Below are 19711 nucleotides of genomic sequence, written 5' to 3'. Positions count from 1 at the left end.
TTTCAAGCTTTTTAGGTTGTTTGGACTATAAAAAAGTTTTTTATAGTTTTCTCATTTTTTGAGTTTTTTTGCATACCCGGGGTCATGGATTTTTTGAAAAATGACTAGGCTCTTTTTTGGAAGTTGTGGGCCTCAAATTCATCTAAAACTAGACAAATGGTGTTGCAGACGTATTTTCAAGCTTTTCAGGTTGTTTCGACTATAAAAAAAATTTTCTATATTTTTCTAATTTTTTGAGTTTTTTTCCATACCTGGGGTCATCGATTTTTTGAAAAATGACTAGGCTCTTTTTTGGAAGTTACAGGCCTCAAATTCATCGGAAACTTGACAAATGGTGTTGCATACGTATTTTCAAGCTTTTTTGGCTGTTTCGGCTATAAAAAAAATTTTGTATAATTTTCTCATTTTTTGAGTTTTTTTGCATATCCGGGGTCATGGATTTTTTGAAAAATTACTAAGTTCTTTTTTGAGAGTTACGGGCCTCAAATTCATCGTAAACTCCACAAATGGTGTTGCGTACGTATTTTCAAGCTTTTTAGGTTTTTTCGAGCCAAAAAAATATTTTGTATAAATTTCTAAAAATTGAGTTCTTTTGCATGTCCGGGGTCATGGATTTTTTGTGTAATGTATAAGTTCTTTTTTAGAGTTACGGGCATGAAATTCATCGGAAACTCCACAAATGTTGTTGCGTTTGTATTTTCAAGCTTTGAAGGTTGTTTCGACTATAAAAAAAATTTTGTATAATTTTCTCATTTTTTGAGTTTTTTTGCATATCCGGGGTCATGGATTTTTTGAAAAATGACCAAGTTCTTTTTTCAAAGTAACGTGTCTCAAATTCATCGAAAATTTGACAAATTATGTTGCGTATGTATTTTAAAGTTTTTAAGGTTGTTTCGAGCCAAAAAAATTTTGTATAATTTTCTCATTTTTTCAGATTTTTTGCATATCCGGGTCATGGATTTTTTGAAAAATTTCTAAGTTCTTTTTTGAGAGTTACGGGGCTGAAATTTATGACTTGAAGACTGAAATTCTTGAAAAGATCAAAAAATGGTATTTTATAGCACTTTAACTTGTTTTGACGAAGAAAAGATTTTTCTAAAATTTACCTTATTTTAAAATTTCTGGCAGATCCCGGACTACGAATCTTTTTAAAAATGGCTAAGTTCTTTCTTTAGAGATGTGGGCCTGAAAGTTATCAGAATCTCCAAAAATGGCGTTAGGGTTTTTTTGCATACCTGGGGTCACAGATTTTTTGAAATATGGCTAAGTTTTCTTTGCAGAGATACGGTCCTGAAATTTATCAGAAACTCCACAAATGGTGTTTTGACTATACTTTAAGGTTTTTTAAATTGTTTCGAGCAGAAAACTTTTTTGATGAAAATTGACCATTTTTTGAATTTTTTTGCATACCCGGGGTCATGGATTTTTTGAAAAATGACTAGGTTCCTTTTTGAGAGTTACAGGCCTGAAATTCATCGGAAACCCCACAAATGGTGTTTCGGCTGTAATTTAAAGTTTTTTAGGTTGTTTCAAGCGAATAAAATTTTTTATTAAAATTGACACCATGTTGTTATTTCCAAAGGGTGATCCTTCACCACAGGAATTTAATGCAGACAATGCTGACTTTGCTTTATTATTAGAACTATAAGAGAGTCCCAAAAAGAACAACTCACCATGAGTTATATTTGCTGAAATGGGATCATTATTTCTTTGACAACAGTATTTTTGCCATCCATTTATAAACGACCTGTATTATTTCTTTGTTCCTGATCTCCAAGTGTTTTCAATGACTTGCAAGACTGTCTCTGAAAATCCTCTACTCTGCAACAATCTCCTGATATATGGCACATCAATAGTTGAAGTTGAGCATGCAATGGATGTACTCTTGTTAGGTCTGCTGGCATTATCAATGTCTCCTTCGTTCTAGGAAGAATAATAGGGAAATCAATAAACATGTTCGTAAGATATGGCCACCATGGCTGTGTTGGCCAATGTGGTAATACTATTGTTCCTGTAGCCTTATCTTCAGTAATCTTTTTAAGAGTTTTAAGAATGATGCAAAATGGTGGGAATGCATAAAATATATGATTTTTCCATGGAAAGGAAAAAGCATCAATGAAAGTTTCTTCTTGGTCTGGCCTGTAGGCTGCATATTGTTGAACCTTATAATTGATTCTGGAAGCAAACAAATCTATGTATGGTTTGAAATTTAACCTGTGAATGGCATGAGTATAAAAGTTGTGATTAAGAGCCCATTCAGTTTATCTTCTATTAGTTCTAGATTCCTCATCAGCATCAGTACTATCAACACCTGCAATATGTGCAGTTGTGAGCCATGTATTATGCTCTAAACAAAAGAGCATAATTTCCCTGGTTAAATTATTACAAGGAATGGAAAGGCTAGTTCCCATCTTGTTCAAACAAGCTACAGCACTGGTGTTGTCAACCATAAGTTTCACATGCTTTTGTGAAATATCTTTCAAAAAAGACCTAATTGCATAAAGGCAGCCTTCATTTCTAAATGGTTAATGTGATGTGTTTTTTCCTCTGAAGTCCAAATTCCACCAAATACCACCAAATTCTATTGCATGTGCAACCCAATCCAATTTTTGATGCATCACTTGTAATAATTACATGAGGTTTCCCATGGTCAACTACATTAAAGGAGTTTTCAACATTATTAATCCACCATATCAATTCATTTTTGGTATCATCACCCAAAAACATTATCTGATCGTAATTACCCTTAGCTACTCTAAGGGCTTTTGTTTTATTCAAATCCAGGCAACGAAAAAGCAATGGTCCTAGCATTATTCCTGGAAAACTTGAATAAATTTGCCAATTACTCTAGCAACATCCCTTTTTGGGAGCTTTAGCTTCTAAAAGCATGCAACAATCAGTCTTGGTGCTTTCTTTCCTATCAGTAGTCAAACAAACCTTCATAGACAAACAATCTAAATTAAATTCCAGAAATTTTAAATTTTGGGCTGGTTGCAGGACAGACTTTGTGGGATGAATTACAAACCCTAGTTTATCAAATAATTTTATTGTGTCAATGACATTTGCAAGACATTCTTCATAACTGCTTCCTTGCAAATAGCAATCATTAATATACGACGCAGAGAGATGTCCCTGGTTTCATAGCCACGAATATACTGGTTTGAATAATTTAGTAATATTCCCAGGACATCTAGCTAAACCATTAGGGAATGCTCTGTATTTATAAAATGTATCATTCCAATTAAATTTTAGGTATTACAAAATTTTAGGTAGATATAACAATTCTTCTTTAGCATATTTATAGCTGTGTATATGGTATTCATTTTAAAATGATGATACTTGACAGGTTTATTTAAGGATTCAAATTAAGAACCATTCTGTGTGACCCATCATTTTTGGGACGACGAAAAATGGGTGATACAAAGTCATCATTGGACTTTGAGCAACATTCAATAACACCCTTTTGTAATAAGGAGGATAATTCTTTATCGACAAATGTCTTCTTTTCTGGTGCAATATTAGACTTAGCAATCTTTGTTTGGGTAGGTTCTTTATCAAATTCAATAAGTGTACCTGACACCATTTCTAATATTTCTTGATCGTGGGTTATTTGAACCCATTCATTGAAACAATTGGAGATGCAGCCAGCTTTAAATAAATCTTGTTTACATTTAAATGAATCAAGCAAGTCTAGCAACAAAGAATTAAAGTTTCTTTCATTCACTTCTTCCATGACTTCTGGTCCAATTTTCCTTCTGATATTGGCTTGCTTCACGTGTAAAACAACTTGAAATCACTATCACGCTTGCAACACAACACTATTGTAACCTTTTTAAAGACTCTATTCTCTCTCTTTCTCCTGTGACTAAATAAATTCAGTTGTCACAGGCCAGTAGTACGAGGAATTCATTGGGTAACAATATCGATCGAACGTTTCCTCTGACAAAAAACACAGTTTGTGTCTATGATAATTTGCACGCACTAAATTTAAAAAAGTGCAAAGGAAGCCCAATAAAGAGGGAAGTTGCAAGAGCGTTTGCTGCAGCCATGGTATGCAAGACAGACCCGACTGAATTGCAAGTACGTCAAGCCACTTTAAGACCTGCGTTGGTTAAGGCCTTCAACGAAAGATCAATATGAAGCTTCATAAATGCAATAACGGTTCATATAAAAAAGGCAGACAATTTGGTGCTTTCTGCATGGAAATGCAAAGTCTGTCATTGCACATAACTGATGACGGTCTTCTCATGATACAATGCGAAAAGTGTCTAAAATGGTGCCACGGAAGATGCGAAATGGAAACTTCACCGATGATTGTTGGCACTGCAGGAATTTTCGAAGCATTGACGCACTGAAAAACAAGCGCAAGGAACAATTGGCAGCAATCCAGAATTTCGATAATGAGCACAGAATGACCGATGAAATCTGTGCACTGTATAACAGCATAAAGAAACGTGTTCCTGGGTATAGCTTACCAGAAGCATAGCGGTGAATTCTAGCTATGCAATCTGTGGATTATCGTATCATTTTTCGCAACACGAAGAAAAAATTGAAAACAATATCGGCATAACAAGCTACTGGTCGTCATTGAAAGACTTTGCAATTGTACTATTTCCGGAAGAGCATAACAGCCCAGTGGGGGGGGGGGGGTACTCCCATTAAGGTTATTTTTAAAAAGTACTACCACTCGAGGGTAACTTTTTAAAATTTTAGCTTTAGCCCTCTTTGGCCCTGGCTGGACCCCCTGTTAAGCCATAATGGGAGTAGCCCCGTCAGGCATAACAGTAAGGCAGAAGTGCTGGGAACTCTGATTCATGAAATGACGCATGCTGTCCAATTAGTCCAGAGAATACAAGGCCATGATTACGGGTACCAGGACCAGAAGATTTAGACTTTAAGAGCAAAAAATTAAGAAAGCAAAATCTTGAGTTCCAGCTTAGTATCATCAAACTGTTTCGCTATGATCGTCGCCAATCACCACTGTACGAGATTACATTTTTCTCATAATTTGACCCTGCAATGAAAAGCCCGTATATGTAAAATTCAAGACAGCGACGTTACTACCAAATTTTCCTTCTGATTTTGCCCTGAAGAGGCTTGTAATTCGATACTACGACTTCTTTCTCTTGTCTCTTTTTTTCTTCCTCACTCCTGCGCCAATACGCCTTCTTTGCAACCTGTTCAAGCATTCCTTGGCAGTCCACTGTTAGTTACCAAGCATCTGTAAGCAACCCACTGACTCATTTAACCTCGCGGAGGTTTAAAATAATACACAAATATTATGGGCAATTTTAACGAACAGATTTTAAAGAATAATGTTTCAACTTTACAAAGACACTTTGCCTTGTATTTTCAATAGAATTGCTCTTCGGTTGATATTCTTATGCTCATTTTTTATGTTAAAACATGTTCCTCAAATTTTACAATACCTTTAGCGTCTTCGTGTTGCGGTCTTTTCGAATGCAAAACAGATAAAAGTATGGCACATAATGATAAAGACAAGCTTATGGCTATTTTCTTAAATCTCCATTGGGCCTAAAGCTACGTATGTTGTAGATATTTCGAGTGCAGTTTCCGGTCATTCCTATAAAGTTAAACTTTCAAAATTTTTCTTGCTGCGAACCATGGTGGTCGCTTTCACTAAAACCTGAAAGATTAGAGTTTTTTGGCGTAATGCTAAAAAGATTTTATGAGCACTTTCATGGATCTTCCTGGTCTCTAAATCTGTGTTGTAAATATTTTAGATAAAGTTTTAAAGTTTTAAGAACGCAATATTTGTAAATTTTTTCCTGCTGCTAAACATGGTGGCGCCCTTAATCAAACCCATGTACGATCTGAACATTATGACATAATGATAAAAGAAAGTTTTTGAATACTGCCTAGGATCTTTTTTCAATCTCAATCGATGTTGAAATCAGTCCTAAAATGTTATACTGTCAAACTTTTTCTCCCCGCCAACCATGGCGGCGGCAGTAATGAAACCCCTGAACTATGACCACATTGTGCCCCTCCTTTTTCAATCACATTTCCTCGGTCCTGATAGAAAGGGCTTAACTTTAGGGGGCGCCAAAAACGATTGCTGCCACCTAGCAAATTTTGAGCCACCACGCCACTGGCTACTACTCAGGGGCGTCGCCAATGGGGTGTGAGAATGCTGTACCCCCTAACAATTTTTCTGTCCGCAAGAAAAAGATTTTGACTCTGAAAAAAAATCTTTCTCATCCTGTAGTATAATTTTAGCCTTTTTGCAACAATTGTAACAAAGTAACATTTAAACAATCTTTTGGTGGTACAAAATTTGTAAATGGCTTTGAAAAAAGCAAACATTTAGTAAACTAAAGCTTTTCGTATCTACATAAGCACGAAAAAACCGCTACTGTGTAGACAAAAGGAGTTCGTTTTCACTTTAGGACTCCATTGGTAACTTTCTCAATAGGCAAGCGGCACTGATTGGTCAACCTATACAGTCATGTGCTCGTGTTTCTGATTGGCCTATTTCGATCCACAACTGGGTATATATATATATATATATCTTGACGTTTTAAACTCTGAAGAGTGTCAGACGAAAAGCTTTGGTTTACTAAATGTTTGCTTTTTCAAAGTAACATTTCTGTACCAGTTGAACTTTCGAAGTTTGGCACTAAAGTTTGAATTTTGAAATAGAAACGCATAATAGCACCATATAAGATTATTTATTTTGTGAACACACCCTTAAAGAATGAGACACGCATTTTTGCTGTACACTTCCAGAAAAATATTTGGCTTCGCCCCTGCTACCAATAGGCCCAAACAGTATTCCAATATCTGCAGCCAATCAATGTCTGATGGCATTACTTCCAGTTGTGACGCCAGAGGGGAGCAGGGGGGCTACGACCAACCCGTCGGAAGATATACGAAGAAAATTTATAATTTTATCAGAGCAAGATTTTGCAACCGTTTGTAAAAATTTTGCGAAATAGAAGAAGTAACTGATTACAAAAATCCCATTGAGTGAAAAATTTACAACCAGGCATTTCCCAAGTAATTTACACAGCACTCAACCTCTTTATTGACATACCAAACGACAATCGGCTAACAATATAGGTAAAATTCTTAAGACCATTGGGACATAATTTGAAAGATAAAGAGTAAGAACAAGTATGGAAACAGCCCCCTGTACTAGCATTAAAAAGACAAAAACACTTTAGATCTAATAACCCACACTTGGGGACACATGGGTGTTCTCAACTTGGCCAATGAAGGGATCATTGAACTCAACAGATTCGGAACTTTTCGTGGCATTAATTAAAAATTAATGGTTGTCGATAGTATATTTAATTGCTTTTATTTTCATTTCTATTTGATCCTCTTCGCTCCTCGGCACGTTAACATTTTAACTTTTAAATGGCAAATTGTAACCAAGAGAAACAAACTCCGATGAGAAAATCGATTAAAACAGTCCAACAGCGTCCCGCCTGTGGATATTATTTTTAAAAGCAAGGTATTGTAAAGGTAGAAGAAAATGATCCAACGAGTCCATTTTTTAGTGGACTGGAATCATCAAAATTTGATGATTTCCTCGCCTTTTGCGGCAACCATAGTTCGTGTACTTGTTTATTGCGACACGAGCAATAATTTTCAAGCTAGCAAAGACTTAACCTACCAAAGTAAAAATGGTTCCTTTTCTGTTAAATGATTAAATGACGTTTTTTTTTACTCAGAAAAGTTTAGAACGTTAAGAGTATGGAAAAATTACGGGAAAAGGTCTAGAAAGAACTTTCTTTATTTGTCTTATTTTGTTAGAAAAGCGAGTCAGCCCCCCCCCCCCCAAAGAAAATATAAATCCCGCTCTTAGTAGCTGCTCTTTCTTGTTTGTTTAATTCATGTCCTGTTATAATCTTAATGTTTGTGCGTCTTTTTACGACTGGGGCTCCATGTTTTTTCTCCGATTGCTTTGCTATTGAGAGAGTTCCTCCTTAAGAATTCCCCTTCATACAAATCCTCTAGTGTCGTGTATCTTTCTTTAATTTTGTGTGTATTGTCTTATGTAGTTAATCAACTTGTAGTAAAGTATGTTTAATTTTAGAGTCTTTGTATGTAGGTGAATTTAAAATGAAATGAACTGAACTGAACTGGATTGCCTAGCCCCCCTGTCGGGGAATTTCTAGCGCCACCACTGATTACTTCTCAATTGAAATGTCATTATATGGGGGCTCGTCTAGTTCAAAAGTACATTGATTAAATAAAGTGAAAGTTTACTTCATTGATGCATCGTGAATTTATTAAGATTTTAAAGCAAGAAGATAATAATAAATATTTCTCTCTAGGACATTTTTGGCCTCGTTTGGATTTCCCCTCATGGCAACAAAGCGACAGCGACAGCAACAATCAGCACAAGTGCAGAGGCGTAACCGTAATCACTATTCTGTGCCGAAGCGCTAGGCTGTTGTAAGGATTTTACTTCGTGTCCAATTTAAGAAAATAAAATGGTTCGCTACGCCAAGTCCTGCGGCTGCTTCGCACTTCGCTATGGTGTCATCTTGATCGCAGCAATCGACATCGTAAGTAGGCTTATTTACGCTAATTGGCTCCATACCTGCCATCTTTATGTGTTCCCTACCGATTTATTTAAAAAGGTGCTGTTTACCATCTACAGCAGTCGTTTTAAAATGCTAAAGGTTAATTTCAAAGCTGAAAACTAGGCCTACATCACACCATTAAGCTTTTGTCGGGAAAAGGAAAAAACATTGCGAAACTGGCTTTGCTTGATTTTTCTTTTCAATTCTTTCAAATTTTTTCCGTGTCTAGCTCGAATAAGTGAAAGTAATGCTGAAATCGTCAGCTGCTTCAGTGGTCAACGGATATCTGTCTTTCATTCTTGATAGTCAAGCAAAACACGTCAAATTAACTTCTAACAATTCCGGAAGTAATCGGCTAATAAAATTGTGGGAACAGGCGATAATTACAGACCCAGAAAAAGATCCATAAAGACTTTGCAAAAATACAAAGAAGTTGATTCCTGATAGGGATGTGCTATCTTATTATGTTTTATTGAAAAGACACTGAAACGTATCTCTGTAATATTTATAAAGTGGGTTTGGTCTCAAGAAATTTCTTAGGGTTTACCCAGGGTGCATTCCATGTCAACTGTACGGCGAAGGTCCACCGGGGCATTTTTTTAGGTACGCCGAAAATATAAAAGCAGTTAGTAAAACTGTAAACATTATTGTGCCAGACAAAGAAAACTGATTATTAGAGAAAAATGTGGTGTACGAGTCTTTATTTTGTGTTAACTATGTACATGGCCTCATGTTTAGCATGTCAACTAACTAAAATTTTAAGTAGGCCAAAAATTATTGCCAGTATTGCCCTCATCCTACTGTCCACTGTCATTACAACTTATCATACTCCCTATTAAGATTAGCAATTTTGCATTTTGTATGGTGGAGTCCCTATATCTAAATTTGATTTGTGGAGCTTTGGTTCACAGCTACATATTTTTAAGAACAATGTTTACATTTACAGGAGTAGCAGCTAAGAACCATATTCTACTCCAAAAAGTGTGTTCAGAAATATGAATATATAATATCTTAATATTGCACGGTTGGTAAATCTGGCTCCCTAAGCTTCTATCTTTCTTTACAAAGAACTCCTATCATCTTATTTCAGGTTCTTTATAATCAGCAAGTCTCTAAGACTTGCACTCAGTTTACCAAGGTTCTGCTCTATGAAAGTCTTATGCACATTCCTCATTAAAGAATCTATATTTTTAGTCTTAGGATTTCTGTTTTTAACCAGGAAACTTGGCATTGGGATTTATAGAACTCTCTTAAAATATACATGAAAAATGAAAACCAGTCCCCATGCCTCAAATGCAGAAGCCTGTAGTTCTTTTGACCAATAATTCTTGCAGATACTTGGTGTCTATGCCATCACAACTACTGCGGTTGACATGATAAACGAACATGACAAGTTTCAACATCATGCCAACAAAACAGATCTTCATGATAAGAAAAAGGCAGAAGAAAGTCATTCAAAGCATGAAAGCTTTCAGGCCTCAAGTATTGTAAACATAGTTCTACAAGTTTTGAATATAGCAATGGCCATCTCTCTGATTGTTGTTGCTTCCATAAACAAAACAAAGTACCGAAAAGTATTGTTGATTTGGGTTGGATGGAATTTCGGGGCAGTCATTATGTTGGTCATCACAACAATTGTAAGGTCAGTTACTGCTTACGTTTCTTGGATTGAAATCTGTATCCTACTGCTCATTGCCTGGTACCTGGTATTCTGCATTTGGCTGGTTATGTCATATTACAAACTACTGGCAGTCAACACAAATGAAGCTCCTGCTGGATATGATGAATTTTCAAACGAGAAAGATGATGAAATGTTTGGTGTTTAGAAGGAAGGAGTATTGAAAAACAGTTTTATGATTGTTAATTGTACTTTCAAGACAATCCCCTTTTAGCAATCTTTGCAACTAAATTGTATATCGCATTATATTTATCCTATTTTAATGATAACTGATTTTGGTTACAGATACATCATGTTATAGCTTTTTATGTTATAAAGAGTTTTCTTTATGTCTTGTTTCATTCAGGTTGTGAGGTGTGTTATTAGTAGCTATGATTTACTTATCATGCTGAAATAAAACTCTGCACCTAAATATATGTATATAAGTAGCAGAAAAGCTAACCAGTAGCCTTCAATCTTTGGAGCTGAATGTAATAGCTTGTGTTGAGTATGTGTAGAGGCGAAGAAAAGTTTGATTTTAAATATTTTACGATTTTTATGATATAGTCATTTGAATCAGTATAATTAATTGAATCAGTAAAAACATACAAATTCTCAAAACATTGGAGATATACATATACATTCATATATCTATGCAAGCTACCAATTTGTGTAAATAGATATTTAAAAACGCTTATACACCCATATGAACACATATTTAAATGGTATTGACATTATGCTATCTCTGTTTTGTAGATTACTTCAGTCTATTAGTTTTAAAATGTTGCTTAATGTCATTTACAGTTTTAATGAATGCTGTTCTGAAATATATTTTGTCTTTTATCTCACTTTCCTTGTTATAAGTTAGTATGATTTGTAAAATATCCATGAATGCACATTATTATGATAAACTATTTTCAAATTAGATTTTGATGCAAGTATGAAAAAAGCGATTGCTTGAGCACTGTGTTTCAAAAAATAACAATTGTTTGTGTTTATAATGTATACCAAATTTATTCCCTCCTCTTATTTTATTACACATTTTCTGAAGCAATCCATTGCTGTCAATTTTTTTCCATTAATCACATCCAAGGGTGTTGCCAAAGGAAGGGTGTGGGGTGTGATGCTTAGCAGAACAAAAGAAGCAATTTTTGTTCTATGCCTGACACCTGTTTGAAACAATTGCAAGGTATTAACATTTTTGTAGTAGTTGAACTGAAGTATGGCACTAAAGTATGATCTTTGAAACAAAAACGCCTAAAGGCGGCATATAAGACCCTGTTTACACGAGACCTGGACCAGACTGGATCCAAAAGTATCCGGATACTTCTAGGTTTGATCCCAGGCGTTTTCATGGTATCCAATCCAAACATAATTCTTATCGTACATTATTATAAGACTTTTGGAATCATCTTATCGTACCAATTTGCCAACATAGTAGTAGGTCAGCTTCGTGTTTTGTTTTTTCGACCTTCTCCGCAACCTGATAAATTCCCTTGACATCGCACTGGCTGCAATAGCATCCAGCATCCTGTCCCAGTCTACCAATGCTTATCAAGCGTCCATAACTTACCCAATGATTTGGTTGACCTTATAGAGGTTTGATGAGAGTCATTGCTACAAATGAAAACAATTGCAATCAGATTTTTAAAAAAGTACCTCAACTTTATAAAGCTACTTAGCCTTTCATTTTTAGAAGTATAGTTTTCAGTTGATATGATTATGTTCGTGCTTTAGTGTTGAACGTGTTCAGAAAATTTCGCAAGACCTTTACCCTTCACAACAGATAAATCTTTGTGAAGTAGTGAAAAAAATGGACCTTCAATTATTTTCTAGCATCTTCATTGGGCCTAAATGTAACTAGCATGTTATAGATATTCTGGATGCGGATTCAAGCCATATACTTTCAAAATTGCTCGTCCCGCGTACCGTTGTTCTGCGTCGATATTCTGTGACAGTTTTTCATTAAGTTGTTTTTAATTCCTGCTCAGTCTTTCCTGGCCCGACCCCCTCTTCCATGGTACGAAATGTTGTAAATTTTAGCCCCCAGGTTAAAAAGATTTACATCAGCGACATACAAAGTTCTGCTAGTGAATTTGATTTCCACCTCTTTCCTTTGATGATATGATACCAATACTTTATACCTTGATTTCGTTAAAGACTCATTGCTAACAATGAGCCATTGCGCTACGTAAGCATCCCATAATGCATTTTTAGACTGTCTAAAATCAATTTTGGGAAATCCGTAGAAAATTACTGCCATTGTTTGGACGGTGGCCACACTCGCAAAGGCCCATTGTTAGCAATGAGTCTTTAAGAAAACCGTCAACTTTCAGCCAGCAAAAAATCTGACTGGTTAGTAGCTAACAAAGCTATCATTGATTGTTTCGAAATCTAACTTCCTTCTGGTCAGCTAAAATAAATCAACTAAAACAATAATTCTAAGCATAGTTAATGAATCACTCAAACAAAAAGGTTATACAAAATATCTTTGGATTATATCAACTAAAAAAATAGAGGAAAGCGAAATTAGAAGCACCATGTAACACAAATAAACACCAAAAGGAATTGGCATTCTTTATACTTTCTTTAAGACAGTTCATCCTAAAAAGTAACCAAAAAACTCTATAACTCATTTATTCAATCACATGCCCCTGTGGTATATTAAATTGTAAATGTGCAAACAAATCAGCGTTAGTACCACAAGGCAACTTACGAAAAGCTGTTAAAGTAGCTGAAATTTTTTCATACGCTGCCTAAGTGCACATAGTGATCCAGTCTTTCAACGTTTAAAACTCTTGAACTTTTAATACCTCTTTTAAAATATATGTTTCAAAAAGACACTAGTTACAATATCTTAGGACAAGAGTTTCTACAAAATTTAAGAGAAATGCTCTTCCATTTGATTGTTTGAAACTTTTTAACCATCTGGCGCTAAATTTGAAAAACAAAAAAGTCAATATCTTTCAAAAGTGAAATGAAACATTACTTTTAAGAGAACCCTAAATCCTTCGTATTCTTAAAGTACTAACCTAACTGAACTTCATGCAAACAATCGTACGTACTTCTTTTCGTTTCATCTTATCTCATTTTACTGTATTTTCAGTAACTTTAACACTTAAAAGCTAGTTTTTACTTTATGTTGATTCTTGCTAATTTCAATCTTTGATAATTCTTATTGTTAATAATCAAACCAAGGCAACGGGGCCCATGGATTTGATAGCTCTGTCTTGAGTTGGGGCTACGCTTCGAGATTAGGTGTACACTTGAAAAATAAACTAATTTTGCAAAATTTATAGTTGTTTATCGCAACTTTCATTTTTTGCTGCACTTAATATATACATTAAGTAACGTAACTTATAATTAGCTTTACATGTTGAGCGAAAATTGTCCGTGATGTAGATCTTAGTTTTTAAAACAAGATATTACTTTGTGATGTGAGGAGGACGGGGTGAAGCTATAAAATGAATGTCGTTTAATTGAGATGGAAAACGTTTTTTAAAGACAATGTCGAAAAGTACATCAATGTACATGTGTCTCAAAATATTTGTTTTAGAATTTCTCGCCGGACGCTTCGACGCACCGAATTTTAAAATCAAAACGAGGTTAATTGCTTCAACGCAAAAGAGATCCACAATATGGCGGGGGAAGTTTATTGTACGACACACTGTTGTTTAGGTTATGTCATATTGGTTTAAACAGAGGAGCTTTTAGAGTCAATCAATAAATGTTTCGAGGATTTTAAAGAATTTCTTTTTCGACCGGTGTTCACAACCATGCTTTCGGAAATTGCCCGCTCGATATTTGAACCTGGAGTTAACAAGGCAACAAAATATTTCACTTACGGGATTTTCGTCACTTTGATTTTGTTGCTGCTTGCACTTCTTTTGGCTGTTGGATTCAATATTCACCTGTTCCTGTTATTCGTTTTGTCATTGTGTCTTCTTGTGGCAATTGTTTGGTAGGTTTAGTCCTTAGTTTTACGAATTTATTGCATTTAAATGCTGAGAGGCGGTGATGGCAATCATGTTGGTAGCGCTCGGGGTCAAATACGGAACGGGGTCAAATAGGGAAATCTGGGTCATATTTGACTGATATCTAAAAACAAACCTCAGAATCGGATTCAGCATGCCTCAATCTACCTTTTAGATGCTTATTTAATTTAGCCCCATTTAAGTTCTGGGCTGCTGCCAAATCCGTATTTGTGTATGGTGGTTGTAGTGATCGCTGAAAAAAATTTTATAATCCTAATTTAACTTCTTAGACATCTTAAAACAAAACGGATTTGTACAATAATAGTCACAGGTCATATTAAGTAGAGGCTTGTTGGAAAACTTACACTCTATTGCATTTGCATCAAGCGTTAAGCCTTAACTGTTAGGAATCAAAAGTTGCTGCTCAAAATTATTCTTGGTTGCACCTGAATATATTTTTGCTGATTTTAGGTAGAAGAAATAGCAAGTTTTGATCAAAGTCACAACTCACACCACAGATAGCAAACTGCATGCATACCAGACTGGAAACTTTGTTGTGTGCCTGCGATATATTGCCTGCATGCTCAAATTTTCCATCCGCCCACTTTTACATATTGGCCGTGCAAAGTCCCTATTAGAATACATTTCACATTCTTAACAATACAAATTTCTCAAAAGTGTGATTTCAGGTGCGCAGTCAGACACGTGAGCTGGCCTGCGCAAGAAACAAAGTTTCCAGTCTGGCTTGTATATAGGCATTTCCCAAACAGTGGCACCACCACTTTGGGAGAGGGGCTGAATTAGGGTTCAATTATTTGACCGAGAAAACTGTTTTAGGTGCAAATTGGCCTTATAAGCTATGAACAAAGCCTCATTCCCTCCTCCTAAATGAAATTGGTGGCAAAGACTGGTTTCCACTTGATTCTCTTTGGTGACGAAACTTAGTAAATGGACATTGAAGCATGTGCAAATTGAACTTCCTTATTTGCTGAGAATGCACAACCATTCACCAAATAGTTAAACTACTGAACGACTGATTGCATCCACCAATTTGCTGATTTGTTGATTCCCTCTCACCAAACTCTCGCAGCCAGAATGTATCAAGTGGAAACCCACCTTTACTCTACAGCAGAACCAAACAACTTCCAGATAGCTCTAAAGTATATTATGCCAAATTTGCTCAACATCAGCTTTTAGATAAGCAGGTCCCTGGATCTAATGAAGCAAATTAATGGTTAAATACATAAAAACTGAAATTGCCAAGCACAAACCAGCTTGGTCTAAAGTGCTGACAAGATTGTTTCAGATTTTTTAGATTTTTAAATGTTTTTTAAAAGAAAAAATATAAATTTGTTAAGCTAGAGAACATATTTGATTAACCCTTAACAGTCCACATACTCATCAAGCCTATCCTCTATCCTCAATCCATTATTTCTTTTGGTTGCTGTTATCATTGATATTGCTCTTCACTTCCAAATGCCTAAGACTCCATGTCCAAATGCCTAAGACATAAACAGATATGATCTGGATAAAGCTAGGGGCTTTTTTACAAATAGAAAACTACCAGCTTTCATGATCAAAGATTTGTTGTCAGTCATGTGAATAGAATTGCCTATATATTTTCAATATTTTTTCCATAGGTTTGTTGAAGAGGTTCAAAGACTAAATCCTGAGAAAGAGGTTATAGATAAGAAAGAGAGTTGAAGAGAACTGAAAAAATACTGAGGTATGTTGTAACCTGTCACAATTGCAATTACAAGAAAACATCTACAGGTTGCATTTCTATGACCTAGTCCCATGGTTGACTATTGTTTTCATGTGAAGACAAACCATGTAGGCAGATGTCAAATGAAATTGAGTAATTTGTATTTAAAATCATTGGTGGGGCAAGGAACAAGTTATCAGCTTGTCGTGAAATTATAAAATCCTTCATTATATTTTGCTTTTCTTTGTCGTGAAGAACACCTTTAAACTACCTCTATATTCTTAAGAAACAATCTAATGGTATTTACTAGAACTGATATCAAAATTATAGAGATTTTAAACTACATTATGCTTTGAAATGATTAGTTTTGACAGAAGATTAATTGATAGAAGATATTAAATATCTATCACCTTCCTCTTTCTAAAAAATAATTGTCATACTCAGTAATCATATGACTATCTTGTAACTTGTAAAACAAAATTCAAGCACATAGCAATATAGTGACATACAATTATATCAATTTCAAGGGAGTAATTTGCATAAGAATGATAATTATAGGATGATGATATCAGAATAAAGTTTTTAAAAAGGTTTCTGATTTTTCTAAGTAAAACATTTGGTTTGCTATATCTATGACAAAAAAGCAAACCACCTACGCCACATTTTTGTGTTAAGTCGCATTTCAGTCAAGACCTGATTCAAACATTTTTCCACATCATATAGAAAGTTGAAAAGCACATTTTACATAAAAGTATTTTCCGTCAAAAATCTCTAATTTTGACAAGCTTATAGCCTTACTGTTTTGGAAAAATTGCCAACTAGTAGACCCCATTTTTGCCCTAAATCATACTCCATACAGTCAAGACTTGATTCAAACCTTTTTTTGCATCAAATGTAATGTTGAAAAGAACATTTTGCACAAAAGTATTTTCTGCCAAAATCTCTAATTTTGGCTAGCCTTACTTTTTTAATGAATAATTACCAACTTGTCAGCTCACATTCTTTTAAGTTGAATCACATTCTATTGGGTCAAGACTTCATCCAAACCTCTTTTCTCATCAAATAAAATGTAGCAAAGCAGATTTGAGACAATATTATTTTTAGTCAAAAATCAGTAATTTTAGCCTTTCTATAACCCTACTTTTTTCATAAATAATCATCAACTTGTTTGCACACAATTTTTCTGTTAAATTCCATTCCATTAGGTCAAGACCTTGTTTGGCACTTCATCCAAACTTTTTCTCAATTCAAGTAACATGTAGAACTGCAGATTTTAGATAAAATTATTTTTGGTGAAAAATCAGTATTTTTGGCAAGCCTATAGCCTTACTTTTTCACAAAAAACGACAACTTGTTAGGCCCAATTTATTGTGTTAAACCACATTCTAATAGGGGAAGATTTGATTCAAAAGTTTCTTCCCATCAAATAGAATGTAGAAAAGCAGATTTTAGACAAAATTATTTTTGGTCAAAAATCAGTAATTTTGGCAAGCCTATAGCCTTACTTTTTCACAAAAAATCGACAACTTGTTAGGCCCAATTTTTCTGTTAAATCGCATTCTATTAGGTGAAGACTTTTTTCAAAACTTTCTTCGCATCAAATAGAATGTAGAAAAGCAGATTTTAGACAAAATTATTTTTGGTCAAAAATCAGTAATTTTGGCAAGCCTATAGCCTTACTTTTTCACAAAAAATCGACAACTTGTTAGGCCCAATTTTTCTGTTAAAGCACATTCTATTAGGTCAAGACTTTATTCAAAACTTTCTTCGCATCAAATAGAATGTAGAAAAGAAGATTTTAGACAAATTTATTTTTGGTCAAAAATCAGGAATTTTGGCAAGCCTATAGCCTTACTTTTTCACAAAAAATCGACAACTTGTTAGGCCCAATTTTTCGTGTTAAATCATATTCTATTAGGTGAAGACTTTATTCAAAACTTTCTTCGCATCAAATAATATGTAGAAAAACAGATTTTAGACAAAATCATTTTTGGTCAAAAATAAGTAATTTTGGCAAGCCTATAGCCTTACTTTTTCACAAAAAATCGACAACTTCTTAGGCCCAATTTTTGTGTTAAATCGCATTCTATTAGGTCAAGTCTTTATTCAAAACTTTCTTCGCATCAAATAGAATGTAGAAGAACAGATTTAATGCAAAATTATTTTCGGTCAAAAAAAGTAATTTTGACAAGCCTATAGCCTTACTTTTTCACAAAAAATCGACAACTTGTTAGGCCCAATTTTTCTGTTAAATCGCATTCTATTAGGTGAAGACTTTATTCAAAACTTTCTTCGCATCAAATAGAATGTAGAAAAACAGATTTTAGACAAAATTATTTTTGGTCAAAAATCAGGAATTTTGGCAAGCCTATAGCCTTAACTTTTTCACAAAAAATCGACAACTTGTTAGGCCCAATTTTTCTGTTAATTCGCATTCTATTAGGTGAAGACTTTTTCAAAACTTTCTTCGCATCAAATAGAATGTAGAAAAGCAGATTTTAGGCAAAATTATTTTTGGTCAAAAGTCAGTAATTTTGGCAAGCCTATAGCCTTACTTTTTCACAAAAAATCGACAACTTGTTAGGCCCAATTTTTGTGTTAAATCGCATTCTATTATGTCAAGACTTTATTCAAAACTTTCTTCGCATCGAATAGAATGTAGAAAAGCAGATTTTAGACAAAATTATTTTCGGTCAAAAATCAGTAATTTTGGCAAGCCTATAGCCTTACTTTTTCACAAAAAACGACAACTTGTTAGGCCCAATTTATTGTGTTAAACCACATTCTAATAGGGGAAGATTTGATTCAAAACTTTCTTCCCATCAAATAGAATGTAGAAAAGCAGATTTTAGAGAAAATTATTTTTGGTCAAAAATCAGTAATTTTTGCAAGCCTATAGCCTTACTTTTTTACAAAAAATCGACAACTTGTTAGGCCAAATTTTTGTGTTAAATCGCATTCTATTATGTCAAGACTTTATTCAAAACTTTCTTCGCATCGAATAGAATGTAGAAAAGCAGATTTTAGACAAAATTATTTTCGGTCAAAAATCAGTAATTTTTGCAAGCCTATAGCCTTACTTTTTTACAAAAAATCGACAACTTGTTAGGCCAAATTTTTGTGTTAAATCGCATTCTATTATGTCAAGACTTTATTCAAAACTTTCTTCGCATCGAATAGAATGTAGAAAAGCAGATTTTAGACAAAATTATTTTTGGTCAAAAATCAGTAATTTTTGCAAGCCTATAGCCTTACTTTTTTACAAAAAATCGACAACTTGTTAGGCCAAATTTTTGTGTTAAATCGCATTCTATTATGTCAAGACTTTATTCAAAACTTTCTTCGCATCGAATAGAATGTAGAAAAGCAGATTTTAGACAAAATTATTTTCGGTCAAAAATCAGTAATTTTTGCAAGCCTATAGCCTTACTTTTTTACAAAAAATCGACAACTTGTTAGGCCAAATTTTTGTGTTAAATCGCATTCTATTATGTCAAGACTTTATTCAAAACTTTCTTCCCATCAAATAGAATGTAGAAAAGCAGATTTTAGAGAAAATTATTTTTGGTCAAAAATCAGTAATTTTTGCAAGCCTATAGCCTTACTTTTTTACAAAAAATCGACAACTTGTTAGGCCAAATTTTTGTGTTAAATCGCATTCTATTATGTCAAGACTTTATTCAAAACTTTCTTCGCATCGAATAGAATGTAGAAAAGCAGATTTTAGACAAAATTATTTTCGGTCAAAAATCAGTAATTTTTGCAAGCCTATAGCCTTACTTTTTTACAAAAAATCGACAACTTGTTAGGCCAAATT

At 34.3% G+C, this 19711-nt stretch overlaps 1 protein-coding gene across 2 annotated transcripts in view; it reads left to right on the top strand.

The window, feature by feature from the left end:
• Positions 1-16124, top strand: part of LOC135691733 (uncharacterized) — a 109128-nt gene extending 93004 nt beyond the window's left edge. For both annotated transcript variants that reach the window (XM_089112062.1, XM_089112057.1), the window contains 3 exons: positions 8307-8540; positions 9893-14176; positions 15830-16124. In XM_089112062.1, the coding sequence (XP_088968188.1) occupies positions 8307-8390 (84 nt within the window). In that variant the 3' untranslated portion in view covers positions 8391-8540; positions 9893-14176; positions 15830-16124. Of the gene's footprint in view, positions 1-8306; positions 8541-9892; positions 14177-15829 lie in introns of those variants that run through there.
• The last annotated feature ends 3587 nt before the right edge of the window (positions 16125-19711 follow it).

This window comes from Rhopilema esculentum, chromosome 13 (genome assembly GCF_057945365.1).
Source record: "Rhopilema esculentum isolate cy_ngs chromosome 13, ASM5794536v1, whole genome shotgun sequence".
In the NCBI taxonomy this organism is placed as follows: Eukaryota; Metazoa; Cnidaria; class Scyphozoa; order Rhizostomeae; family Rhizostomatidae; genus Rhopilema; species Rhopilema esculentum.
This window is presented reverse-complemented; position numbering and strand designations above follow the sequence as displayed.